The sequence below is a fragment of the Dendronephthya gigantea genome, unplaced genomic scaffold, assembly GCF_004324835.1.
Source record: "Dendronephthya gigantea isolate DGI-Jeju-01 unplaced genomic scaffold, DenGig_1.0 000162F, whole genome shotgun sequence".
NCBI classification, from domain to species: Eukaryota; Metazoa; Cnidaria; class Anthozoa; order Malacalcyonacea; family Nephtheidae; genus Dendronephthya; species Dendronephthya gigantea.
In genome coordinates this window covers 449,668-463,596 of record NW_021163172.1, presented here as the reverse complement: position 1 = coordinate 463,596, position 13,929 = coordinate 449,668, and the positions used below count along the sequence as shown (strand labels likewise).

Sequence of the window (13,929 nt, the reverse complement as noted above, 5' to 3'; positions counted from 1 at the left end):
CCAAATGGTAAGGCTTACCTCTTACCTTTTTGGTCAATTTTGACGACTTTTTGAACTTTTCAAAAACTGTCTTAAAATGCTAAAAATGGCTTCCTAAGACTAATATCTTTCATTTTAGAGCATTTTAAGACAGTTTTTGAAAAGTTCAAAAAGTCGTCAAAATTGACCAAAATGGTAAGGGGTAAGCCTTACAATTTTGGTCAATTTTGACGACTTTTTCAACTTTTCAAAATTTGTCTCAAAATGCTCTAAAATGAAAGATATTAGCCTTAGGAAGCCATTTTTAGCATTTTAAGACAGTTTTTGAAAAGTTCAAAAAGTCGTCAAAATTGACCAAAATGGTAAGGGGTAAGCCTTACCATTTTGGTCAATTTTGACGACTTTTTCAACTTTTCAAAATTTGTCCCAAAATGCTCTAAAATGAAAGATATTAGCCTTAGGAAGCCATTTTTAGCATTTTAAGACAGTTTTTGAAAAGTTCAAAAAGTCGTCAAAATTGACCAAAATGGTAAGGGGTTAGCCTGCGTTGCCAGCCGGCTAAACACGGTTATATCCGTCTGCGCATTAGCGAACAAATTCATGTTCCAGTACCAGGAAATGAGTACTGACTCCTGATTGGCTCGCTTTTGTGATAGTTATAACATCGTTTCTGATTGGTTATGGAAATTACACGGGCTGGCACCCTAAAAATCAAAATGGCTACATTTCCGGAGCGTGCTTGGAAAGAAGCCTTTTTATCTGTTCAGAAACAATTCCTCATCGATCACCTCCTACCAGAACAAGTATCTGCAGTTAAAGCTTTTATTGAAAAGGGAAATGTCTTTGTAAATTTGCCGACGGGGTATGGTAAATCGTTAATATTTCAATGCATTCCTATCGTGTATGATATTCTGTACTCGAGGCCTCGTGGCACTAGTGTAGTTGTTGTTATTTCGCCATTGAAAGCTCTAATGAAAGATCAAGTAGAATACTTAGCAACTTTTGGTGTTCCTGCCATTGCTATTGGGGATGAATACGATGAAGAAACAATACAACAGGTCAAAAACGGGTATTTTTTGATCGTGTATTGCTCTCCTGAATGTTTGTTGTCAACGAGTACTTGGAGGGAGATTTTCAACGATGCTGATTTCCGTGAAAAACTGGTTGGTGTAGCTATCGACGAGGCTCATTGTATTACTGAGTGGTACGTTATGTGAATGCTTTATAATTATATTAAAAATATCTATTTATTACTCGCCAGGCACATAGTCTTACATAGCTACACGTTAGCTAATGCATGCGAGGACGATCTTACCAGTCACCCCATGTGTCATAAAATTATTTGGCATAGTAAGACCTATTAAATTTGACAAATAACAATGTTTATTGATTACAACAGATAGTATACCATTTCTGCTCAATATGAAAGAATACTATTTGAGATTACGGACAAGTCGTTAAAAGTGTGTGTGTGTGTGTGTGTGTGTGTGTGTGTGTGTGTGGGGTGGCTGATTCAACTATGTATTTATGAATATTTATCATCACTCCTTTTCCATTTTAGGGGTTTGTCAAATTCAAGCAAATGCCCATTCCGAAAGTGGTATGGTTGTCTAGGTGAACTCAGATCACTTATTCCACAAGAATGCAAAATAATGGTTCTAACAGCAACTGCATCAAAACTTACTACAGAGAAAATTTTGGATGCAGTTAATATATCTCGCGATACAATTATGATACAGCAGAGTCCAGATAAAGTGAACATTTCATACACGAGACAATACCTTGATAAAAATTACCCCATTGAAAAGCAATTTGGTGCACTTCTTGGAGAATGTCAAAGGCTTGGAATAAATACACCCAGAACTATAATATACTGTCAAACACGGAAACAATGTGCAATACTATTTCGTTTGTTTGAAGTGTGTCTTGAAGAAAAACTTTATCATGGTAGCAAAGATTATCGAAATCGTGTTGTTGACATGTACCATGCAGGCACACCAGAATCTGTAAAGGAACATGTTTCTGAGCAAATGTCAAATGAAAATGGTGTGATTCGTGTACTAATATCATCAATTGCTTTTGGGATGGGTGTCAATTGTAAGCAGGTAAGAAGAGTTGTGCATTTTGGACCCTCCAAAAGTATAGAATCGTATATTCAAGAGTGTGGTCGAGCTGGTCGAGATGGAGTTCAAAGCACATGCATGCTTCTATATAATGGCCTACTCTCTGTGCACTGTGATAATGACATGAAACATTATTTAAATCACGAAGGATGTTTGAGGGAAAAGCTATTGATTCATTTTGGGTACAAGGTGGACCACAAAAACTTTCAGTTTCTGCACAACTGCTGTAGTAACTGCCAGCAAAGTTTGTGTGGCACATCCTCTTGCAGGAAACTTTGGAGTCCACAACTTGAGCAAGAATGTGACCTTGATTTATATACTACTGATGAACAGGAGAAAAGCAAGTTGACAAGAGTTGTGACCAAGAAAGACAAAAAACTATTGAAGGAAAAGCTTATCAATTATCAGAGAGAGATGCTAAAAGAATACAACATTAAAAATATGGTGACATGTCCAAATATGTTACTAGAATTTAACATGTTTCATATTAATCAAGTACTTGGTAGTTGCCATTCTCTATTTACTTTGAATGATGTTTTAAAATCTGTTGAAATATGGCGACATAAGTATGCTGTTGAAATCTTAAGAATTATACAGGATATTTTTGGTGACATGGAAATAGAAATACCTGATGATTTAGAAGACTCAGATGAAGAGGAAACTCTTACTACAGAATGGGAGGCTTTGAGAAATGATTCATCATGTTTGGAAATTGTAAATAGCCAAGATCTGGTTGCTATTGAATCCACCATGGACACTGATACTTCTTACAATAATATTTCAATATGACTTTGTTGACAATATATGTATTTTGAACAGTTATTAACAATATGAATATAATTATTTACAAAATATACAAGTAGCAATTTTTTAAGATCCCAAACCCATTAATTAAAAACTAAACATTATTTACACTTCATCTCGCTTTTCTGTTCAAAATCATGAATTTTTTATGATTGTTTATCCATGTAAACATTTTATGCATATCAAAGCCACTCAACAAACTTGGCTTAACATGTTTAAAAACACTGTATCTCCGTCCTGGTGTGCATGTGAAGGCATTATTAACTACTAATTCATTGACAATTTTCTTTAGATCCCCTTGAGTTGAGGTCTTAACATGTCTTCCTGCTCTTTTGAAAACTGATAAGTTGGTGTCAAAAGTCTTCATCAAAGATGAGGTTACCCCCAGTGAGTGACAGATTCTATCCAGGGATTTATCTGACGCACCTGCTCCTTGATTTTTTATAGCCTCTTTTACCAACTTGTTTAAAAATTCCAACTGCAGGTCTAATGGAATATTTCCACTGATTCCAGGTTTGCTTTTGGTAAAGCGGTTCCAAATTAGATGATGTGTACACTTGGGGCTCAATAAAGCATTTATCTGAAACATCAAATACAGTGCTTCCAGTGAATACTTGGCTGACCCTCCTTGATGTTTTAAGTACATTAAAAAAAATTTCCAACACCGAACAACTCTCTGACCATCCCCTTCTGATATTGCGTCGAAAAAGTTCAACACGAGCATGCCATAGTCAAGAAGTGATCTCTGGTATGACAACATATCATCATCCTCATGAACAGATGTTGCTTCTAGAATGTGTGCATTAGAGTCTCGCAATGACACAGGTGGATTGTGTTTAGCTTCGTGGTCTGTTCTTAACTTTCCAGCATGAGCAAATGTTTTTGTACAGCCAGGAGCCCGGCAAGGGAACCTGCCATGGATATCTGTTTGTAGATCTTCTTGGATTGAATTAACTGACTCTTCAACATCACTGTTACGCCTTTGACAATAACAAATTCATCAATGACAAGTGATGAAATGTTATTCAAGTAGGATTTTCTCTCTTGTAAACTTGCACTTGCAGTTGTTGAAAACTTGTGTTTGCTTGGCTCTTCATCAATCTTCTGCATTCCTAAAAGATGCATAGCTGCAGCAATGATTCGAGCTTCCACTTCAATGACAAAAAATCTTCTACAAGCATTGGCTGCTGCAGTCACATCTTGCTTTACATTTCGCCTATTCACCAGGTTTCTGTCGCTAAACATGGTACACTTATCGCCAGCTGATGCAACATTGTATAGTTGAGAGAAAGCCACCTAATAAAACAGAATTTGGCATGGTACACTGTAATGATGTAAGATATTTTCATTTAAATACAATTATGGTAACCTTGTTCTGGACTCAATGAAAGTGTATTATATGCTTTAATTTTACCACAAAGTCGTTTACCTCCAAAAATTTGTTCCCAGCATGCCAATCTGCAATCTCAAAGTGCAAGCCTTCAATTCTTTCATCTGGCGTAAATCCATTTGCAACTGAGCTAAGCCCATTCACCCCACGCTCAACACTTAATTGGTCACCAACGACCCCTTGTCCAGCATATTGCTTATCTTTGTCTTCACCATAACATGGAACATACTTTTGAAGAGACTTCAGGATAGCTAGTATTCCGTCTGAGTCATTTTCATTATCATGCAACATACCAAGAAATGTCTATAAAAAAATAAGTAAATATAAGCAGTCTCATGGTGTTGGCTTCTGTTTAGGGCAGATAATTTATCTATTTTCATATTTATCATAATTGGCTAAACTGCAGAATACCCTTTCACTAGTCACAGCCGCTACTCATAGCCACCACAATGCTGGCTACTGGCTACAGGTTTAATTAAGATATTTGAGAACGAGGTTATACAATAATGATGTAATGTTAAATGTATAGCAGCTATAAATTATTATTTCACTGGCTACTGGCTACAGGTTTAATTAAGATATATCAACTATCAGCTTAATTAAACCTGTAGCCAGTAGCCAGTGAAAAAAATAGACCTACATTTAGCATTACATCATCATTGTAATGCCTCGTTCTCGAATATCTTAATTAAACCAGGTGTAGCCATGTAGCCAGGTATTTAATGATTATTAAATATCAGTACTCATAGCCAGTAGCCGCTTTCTTCAAACACAGCTTCAAAAATGACAAGGTATTCGACTACAATTGCTTCGTCATAATTTATCATATATTCAATAAAATTAATAATAACTTGCAAGTGTGTTTTTCCATAACTTACCAAATCTGATTTCATACACATTTCTTTTGTGTACATATGGGGAATATGATGAACAGCAGCATCTGATAAGAATTCCAAACTTTTTATATTGGTAGAAATAACACGTCCCACCAGAGCAATATAGTTATCACGTTGCTTTTGATTATCACGACAAGATGGGAGACATTTACCATTCTGAAGTTTAAGAATCCCATCCTTAGGCTGCTCTTCACCAAGGTGATTCCCTGAAACACGGTTTTCAATTGCCATTACTGTTACACAGTGCTTGTCTACATTTTGGTGGTCCTCTGTCATACGGTGAACCTCTTGGTGATAGTCAATGTTGTCAAACACAAGTTTTCTTCCAACATCTTGAGTAAAACACCTGTTATTCTGTTGACCATGTGCATCTGGGTTTATTTGGGCTGCTCGTTGTTCCATAAACTCCCCTTGTTCTTTCACCGAATGTAAGATGTCCTTGTTGTAATCTTTTCCAAACTCGTCCAACTTCTTATATACATAAGTATGACTGGTTGTGATTTTCAGTGGACATAGCCGGGCAAGTGTATTCTAAAATTCATAAATTAGATATTACTTGAAATATCCCTTTTAATGCATTGAGGTTAATAATTAACCATCCTATGCACATTATGATGAGAAAAAACATGTGACCAAAATCAACTCCCGCCCCTCCCCCACCCTTACATCCGGTAAAGCTATAGAGCTTTGATAGAGCAACAAAGGATACTTTGTGTGAGTTGCATTATTTGTTAGCACTTACCATCCAGTTAGAATGATAAAGAAATATGGTCAACAAAAGCTGAACGGCAGTCATATATCTTGACCTGTTCTTTAAACATATCGAAGCTGCCATTGCTACAGCTGCAAAATCTGGTTTATCTTTGGTTGATTTACTTCTCTTGTTAATACTTGCTGCTGCAAGAACAGAATGAAAAAGTGGTGCTCTGTCTTTTATCTCATTTGACAGATTTTCCATGGAAAATGACAGCATGCTTTGCTTGTCTGTTGCTCTGAGACAGGATGGGGTTTTCTTTGAACAAAGTTTAGTCACCTCATTTTCAATTTCTTTCACCATTAGTTGCTTAAGTTCTCTTTTTAGATCAGAGCTTTTCCACGCCGCATTAGCTATTTGTTTGTATGTACCCCTTAACAGCATCTTGCCAAGTGACTCAAGTTCAGAGGGGAGTTTTCGCTCAGCAGTTTTGGACGGCCAGTTTATCTTTACAGTCACATCGACTTCTCCCTTTTTTTGCTGAAAAACTACGGGCGAGGCAGGAATTTCGAGACGAGTATTTAACCCAGAATTTGGCGTGTTTTCTTTTACTGGTGTGGATGTTGTGGGCACAAATAACGCTGTCGTTTCGTCGGGGAGGCTTCGCCAGCAACTTGAGATTTGTTATCCTCACTTCGTCTCTTCGTTTCGGACGGTGTCTCGTCGATCTTGCAGGCATTTTGAATAGCCTTATCGATTTCAGACAACTGTTCTTTCAAACTTTTGCGTTTTTTCAGTTTCGCGAGACAATGCTTACAAATATACTTCACAGAACTTTTCACCGGGACAGTGAAAGGGAGATTTCTTAACGCTTCTTTCACATCGAATTTTCCTTTTCCTTCTATAAAATATCTTTCCGTGTGTTTAACTATATCTTGAGAACATAATACACATGAATAATTCATGAATAAGTAGTCTTTTACAGTCTTTTACCAATATGGTTCTATTCTTCCTGAAGCCTGCGGGCAGGCTGATATTGTTTACTGCTTCAGTAACCAATCAGAAACGATGTTATAACTATCACAAAAGCGAGCCAATCAGGAGTCAGTACTCATTTCCTGGTACTGGAACATGAATTTGTTCGCTAATGCGCAGACGGATATAACCGTGTTTAGCCGGCTGGCAACGCAGGCTAGTAAGGGGTAAGCCTTACCATTTTGGTCAATTTTGACGACTTTTTCAACTTTTCAAAAACTGTCTCAAAATGCTCTAAAATGAAAGATATTAGTCTTAGGAAGCCATTTTTAGCATTTTAAGACAGCTTTTGAAGAGTTCAAAAAGTCGTCAAAATTGACCAAAATGGTAAGGGGTAAGCCTTACAATTTTGGTCAATTTTGACGATTTTTTCAACTTTTCAAAATTTGTTTCAAAATGCTCTAAAATGGAAGATATTAGCCTGAGGAATTCATTTTTAGCATTTTAAGACAGTTTTTGAAAAGTTCAAAAAGTCGTCAAAATTGACCAAAATGGTAAGGGGTAAGCCTTACCATTTTGGTCAATTTTGACGACTTTTTCAACTTTTCAAAATTTGTCCCAAAATGCTCTAAAATGAAAGATATTAGCCTTAGGAAGCCATTTTTAGCATTTTAAGACAGTTTTTGAAAAGTTCAAAAAGTCGTCAAAATTGACCAAAATGGTAAGGGGTACTGGGGTAAGCCTTAGTTTTTGAACAGAACAGTAAAATCATGCAATATGTATATTATTTCTACTTTTATAAAAAGGAATTTAAACTAATAGTGAAGGAAACTGGAGAAAGTTTTTTGAAACAAAACAGGAAATGAAACCTGGACTGCTATTTGCCTGGTCACTTCCTAACCTATTTTCAGTCCTAAAAATCCTAATTTTCGTCAATTTTTTGGGATATTTTCAAATTCGGTTCATGGTTCTGTATCGGTCGACAGTTTATGTAAAAACTCGAAATGTTGAAGTATCTATATATATAGCAAGTATATCAGTATGTAGCTATATACTGTGTGTAGTTCATTATGAATTTAAAAGGTCTCCCGTTTCGCATGGTAAACCATTTAAGCATGTAATTAGCGGTCATGATTAATTAGTAATGGCGACCACAAATTGTTATCTGCCCAGGTGGCAAAACGTAGGAGTATTAGTTCAGCAGGAGCCTTTTGAAATGGTGAAGACGCCTGCATTGTCTGATGAACGTCTGAATAATTTTGCTTAATTTACCTGGGTCGGCCTTTTAAAACTGGATAGATACATATATATATAAGGCTTTCTGTCGGATAATGACTGATTTGTTCTTTATAAAAAACTATCTCTACCAGAAGATGAAACACCTGTTTTTTGCCAGCAAAATGGGTGTAGAAGGCATTCATCTACTTGAGAAAGTTGGCTCAAAAGTAAAATATGAAAATCTGTATATAAATAGATTCAGTTAGTTTTCTTAAGGTCGTCTCCCGCTGATAAAACTGTGTGGTATTCACCATTTCAAACTGTGTATGTGAACACTACGAGTTGCCAAATCTGCTGTACGTTAGAAAGGCAGCCATGCAAGTAAAATCAATGTCATATAATTTATCAGCGATTGGTCTAACCATGAATACATCACTCATCAATCCATGCTCTAACCATGAAATATTTTGCCAAATGTGGCTTAAAAATAACATGAAAACTAGTAACTCGAAAGTCAATTCATGATATATAATCTCGTAGTTCGCTGATATTTAGCGAGATTTTTGCGTGTTCTAAGTAAAACTTAAATACATTTGTATATGCGTTAAATGTTTAGCTATCAGTTCGCAGTATTTGGCTGGCAAACATTATTACTATACAGCTTGTATTATTTTAAATCTATGTGTATTAACCGGCCAACTTATAAATCTTAAACTGAATCATTTTCAAATTTCAACGTCATGCAACAACGAGAGACTTGAGTGTTTTGATAGTCAATATTATCAGGTAAAGAAAATATCCTGCAAGCACAGTAGAACTGCGGTTGGTCGTCAAATCCTTGAGATGAGAGTTCTGCATCCCCAAACAACGAAAATACACAATAGAAAGCCAGCGATTACGCTGCCTAGGACTATCAAAGCGAATTCCCAAGTTGCAAAATTACCACCTTCGTGTTCCTCGTCACTTGAAGATTGTTTTGCCTGGCTGGGCGAAATATTCAACAATTTTTGACAGGCCAACGAGTTTTTTACACACTGACTTGAACAACAAAATCCACCATCACAATCTTCGTTGTACATGCAAATTATCCCCTCACAACTTGAACGACACAACGGATAATGATTAGAACCAAGACAACATTTCATTGTACAGTTTGAAGCGCCGCAAATCTTCGATTCTACACCCTTTGAATTCATCCACAGAAAAACGCCGAACGAAAACAGCAAAATAGGGATCTCCTTCATTTTCAAAAGTCGCGTTTGACAATTCCTCGCTACAGTTTTATCTAGTATGTGTTTTGTTTTCCGCCTGACGCAGCCCCCCAGTATGGGCTAGGAATGTCTTTTGAATAAGATGTGCATAAATTTAGCAATTTCTGAAGCAATTTCTGAAGCAATTTCTGAAGCAATTTCTGAACAACTCCACCAAAATGTAGCGAGAATAATTTGCTGTGGAATTCATGCAGGCATGTTTAAAAAGATTCGCAAAAATTTGCTGCAAATTTCTTGATATTTTGCACAAACATTTTAAAGTATATTTAACACAGAATTAGTCGAAGGGATCGTTGTAATTGTTAGGACAATTAATTTTACATTGTTTATTGTTGCTACAGTTCCGTAGTAAAAAATAAAGGCTTATTTGTTTAGCGAGCTTTGAATTTGGTTAGAATTCACATTTGTGTAGAAATTCAAACTGATTAAGGTTCTTACCGATTAGAATATAACCGTTCAAATGCACGGGTTTATTTGAACGTGTCTTTAATAGTTTTCTAAGATACCCTTTTCGTTTATTTTCACATGACACATTATATTATCAGATCAGATATTTGAAATCACCGAATGATTTGTAATGTAATTTGATATTTTGATCGCATACGGCAGGATTATGGAGCCAATTTCAGAAATCGCGGCAGCGAGACGTATATGATATTGACCGTTTCCAAAGTTTACATATTTCTGGAATTTTTTGCAGCGCATCGTGCAGAAAGAAAGCGATGACCAGTCAGCATATTGCTACCAAATATGGACGCGATGTGTTGGTCATAACGGAAATCACGCGCGAAAACGTCTCGGGTTTTGCGCGGAGTAGGGTTACATGCACGACGCATTGCATCAAGTCGCGTCGCGTGGTACAGAAGCGAGTCACTCAATGCACTTTGTATTATAGCTTTACGCGATGAACGACTTTGATCAAAACGTTCGGGTGAGTTTCAAACTTTCGCGTGAGGCTGCCATGAAGCTTCGTGAGTTTGCGCTAACCAAGACCGAACTGCTGTGTAATCTCGGCGTATTTGCTGTTCAATTGGGCAACGAGTCGCAGATATGCATTTCCTCTCCGTTAAACTTCGACAAAGATGTTCTCACCGGCGCGTCGCACTGCGCAAAAACCAGTGCCGGTAGACAACAGAAATCGCAAAATGGACAGGCGAAAAAACCGGGCGAATTACGTGACTCTAGACGCAGCCTACCCAAGATCGACAAAGCGCTTTTAAATGTTGACAGAGGAGTGCGACCCGTAGACCTAGCACTAGCCCGAGCTACGGCTGACTCGGTGATGATTTCCGATGGTTTATCGTCGATGAACTCGCTAAACAAAGCAGCATTCATGAATAGGACATCGACGCAAAAGAACAGAACTACCAGCCCGAAAACGGACCTTATATCAAGGAGAGAAGGACATCATAACAAAAATAGCCTTCGCGATTCATCAGCGTCCGCGGTTGGGAACAGTAGCCCAACAAATCAAGTGGCAATGAAACCCATATCCTACCATGGTGTTATCAAGTTTAACTCGAAAAACGACGAGGAGCTATGTAGAAGCTCACCGTATGGGAAAGAAGACTCCGATGATGCCAGACGCAGTAAAAACGTAAGAGGCGATAGCGTTTGTCGTCAGGATGAAATTCAAGATGGTTTGTCACGGAATATCGAGCGTGTAGCGAGTGATGCAACGAAATATGGGAAGGAATTGAAAACGGCCTCAGAAGACGTACGCAAAATCCTAACGCAAAGCAACGAAGTGAGCGTACCCAAGTCTCAAGTGAAGTCTCAAGATTTATCCAAGGCTTCTTCTCCAATTGATCCTGATTCGAATAAGAACAAAGATGAGAAAAGAGCAATCAAAATGGACGCGCAAACGGCGACCTTGAATGAACACGATGGTGTGTCTCATATGACAGATTCATTTGAATGTAGTGTAAACACGGACATCAATAGCGGCCTATCAACATTTCCTGCGCAAGGCATCTCGTTTGCCCAACACTTGATAAACCTTAGTAAACAATATCGGTTGGAAAACGAAAAATCGCCGATAATGGGAAGCGAGAAATTTTTCGCGACACAAGCGTCGCGAATTGTTCGCAACGATCACGTCCTCCGATGCTTCACCACCGGATGCGAAAAACAAGAGGATTTTATGGGCTTTACGGGTCAAAATGCGCTGTTATTCGATGGTAGTTACAAGGCGACAGCCGTGAAAAGTGCCGAAGAGTTGAGCAAAGAGCAAAGCGAAGCTTCGCCGACTAATTTGGACTCCATGTCAGAAACATCAGCTGATTCCCTTTTCGAAGACGCAAGATTGGGAAGTGTGGATGAATTAAGGTATGACATAAGTTTGTCTATCCCATATTCCTTCCGGATTAAACCCATGATATCGCATTTGAACACTGATGTGCCCTTTAAATTATTATCTCTCATATCAAAACACAATTTGATTGGTACGTCGTGTTTTGTTCGCGCGGCATAGGTCAGCAGTTAAAGAGCTTGCTTGCAATCCTTGGAGATTTTTCGCATATTTGTGATTTCTGAAGATTTAAAAGCAAAGCTTTGAGTAAAAAGCCTTTGTAAAGTATCCACCTACACTGTCTCGTATGCCGTTCGCCTTGTGTTGGACTTCTATTCGAGATGCAGCGACGAAAAAAGAAATCGCACGTTTTATTGCGTGCCAAGTTATGCTTCGTTTGACGTAATTACCGCCAAATTTAACAGTGTCTAGGGAAATGTTGGCATGTTTATAATAAGATATTTCAATTGATTTTTTCGAATCTTGTTAAGTATTATAAAAATAGGATATATAATTTTCCCCCAAGTACCGTAAAGGCTTGTGAATATTTTAGATAAATTCGCTCCAAATCTAGCTCTGAAATGCATGCACATTTTCTAAGAGAAATAAAGAAGAACTTTGGAATTTAAAAAATTATAGCTTTCCATAAAAAAAATTAAAAATGGCTTAGGCAATAGAGCTTAGCGTGAACTTGGATGCAACCATTGCAAAATATCCGATTGACTAAATTGTTTAAAATGTATAGCGGTTATTTCAGACTATTTTTATGTTTTGATCCACACGAGCGAAGATAGTGTGGAAAAAGTCCATTTCCACGATACAATTCGTTAGCGGTATAATCGATTGTGATTTTGTGATGTGCGATTTCATATTTATCGTTTAAATACACGTAGCTCTGCGCTGGGTCGGCTGGCTCTGTATTTCAGAGTTTTCTTTCATTTTAACTAATGGCATTGCTTCAAGCAACGGTCCCATATCGCATTTCAGTTATGTGCACCCAATGGAGATTTGTTCGGCCTTGCATGGACTTTTTAATGCGATATTTTGCCCAGAGAAACCTCTTGTTTGAGGTAATTTTCTGCTCCTGTGCGAGGCTCTAGCTGGCGAGCAGTGGTCACAAATTTCGGCAGCAACAATAAAGACTTTACTTTCTCTTATAGTTTGTCTCCTTCTTCAAACGAGAATGCGCCTGCTTCCAGCGAAGAAAACTCCAGGGCGACCTCACCATCCCCTCCAGAAAGCAAACGGCCAGAGGATCAACAAACGAAGACAAAGCAGGAAAATCGAAAGAGAAAATTATGTAAGTAAACTAAAGGAGTAGAGATGAAGTTGATCAAAACATGACTGAATATTACTTGTGCATGACTAGTCTAGAGAAGCGACTCGGAGAAATGCATTACTCCATTTATTGGGCACATTGCAAGCTAAAAGTTGAACAGTCTCGACAAGAACTATTAGTACTGGCATTGTTGAAACTCATTATGTCTTCTTTATCCTTTTTCTAGATCAAAGGTACGTGAAAGGACACACTGGAATAATATGTAAGCTGTGTATGCATCCAGTTTCCAAATCGTACAGCTGCTACAAGCTTGCTCATGCCCCGAAAGAGATTCGTCATTTATTCGATGATGGCTCCCATTGTGTCAGAGTTTGTCGAAGATGCCTGCCGTACAAATCGCCAAAGAGAAGCGAAAAAAATACGCAGAAGAAACTACATAAGACCATCGAAAAGCTACTGAAATAAGAATATTTGGGGTGGAGACACTCTATAATACAACGAAAAGTCTGTTGTCCGTCTCGTTTCCGACAAAACCGACAATCCTCTCGGACTCAAAATGAGTATTCAACCGTAGTACTATGAACCTATAGTTGCATTCTGTTTGCTCGCCTTTAGGAGACATTATAGGTCTTATAGATATGAGCTACGTCTATGACGGCACTGGCAAGTTTATAATGCTAATTCACGAGACGAAATGCGAACGTTTTTTATAATCTTCTTCACCAATTCTTTACCAATTTACCACTAAACATGTTGGTGAAAATTTGGTGATTTACAAAACTAGTTTCATACTGTCTTTTGATGCGAAATTTCGTCAGGAAGAGAACTTTTTTCGTCGAAGATTTCTTTTCAAAATATGCATTATCTTACTTTCATTTCTAAATCACGAATTCACCCAGTTCATATATATTCGAACCCTTTCAGGGTCTAATTTTAAGCCCCCGGGCTAAATGGCTACTGCAGAGTCTTAAAAACATATATTTATAAGCCGGTGAATCATAACTTTAGTG

The 13,929-nt window shown here is 37.7% G+C and overlaps 3 protein-coding genes across 3 annotated transcripts; 2 read left to right on the top strand and 1 right to left on the bottom strand.

Moving 5' to 3' along the window:
- The first annotated feature begins 525 nt into the window (after nucleotides 1–525).
- On the top strand, nucleotides 526–2,891 carry LOC114537716 (ATP-dependent DNA helicase Q-like 1). Its single transcript, XM_028558815.1, has 2 exons — nucleotides 526–1,183; nucleotides 1,541–2,891. Exons 1-2 carry the CDS (start codon nucleotides 660–662, stop codon nucleotides 2,889–2,891), a joined length of 1,875 nt encoding a protein of 624 aa, XP_028414616.1. The 5' UTR covers nucleotides 526–659.
- An 870-nt stretch (nucleotides 2,892–3,761) lies between these two features.
- Nucleotides 3,762–6,516, bottom strand: LOC114537715. The gene is made up of 4 exons (XM_028558814.1): nucleotides 5,935–6,516; nucleotides 5,175–5,723; nucleotides 4,336–4,599; nucleotides 3,762–4,202 (listed from the first exon to the last, which is right to left on the bottom strand). Exons 1-4 carry the CDS (start codon nucleotides 6,328–6,330, stop codon nucleotides 3,762–3,764), a joined length of 1,650 nt encoding a protein of 549 aa, XP_028414615.1. The 5' UTR covers nucleotides 6,331–6,516.
- Nucleotides 6,517–10,197: 3,681 nt separating this feature from the next.
- LOC114537695 lies at nucleotides 10,198–13,908 on the top strand. The gene is made up of 3 exons (XM_028558798.1): nucleotides 10,198–11,678; nucleotides 12,801–12,940; nucleotides 13,146–13,908. Exons 1-3 carry the CDS (start codon nucleotides 10,255–10,257, stop codon nucleotides 13,382–13,384), a joined length of 1,803 nt encoding a protein of 600 aa, XP_028414599.1. The 5' UTR covers nucleotides 10,198–10,254; the 3' UTR covers nucleotides 13,385–13,908.
- The last annotated feature ends 21 nt before the right edge of the window (nucleotides 13,909–13,929 follow it).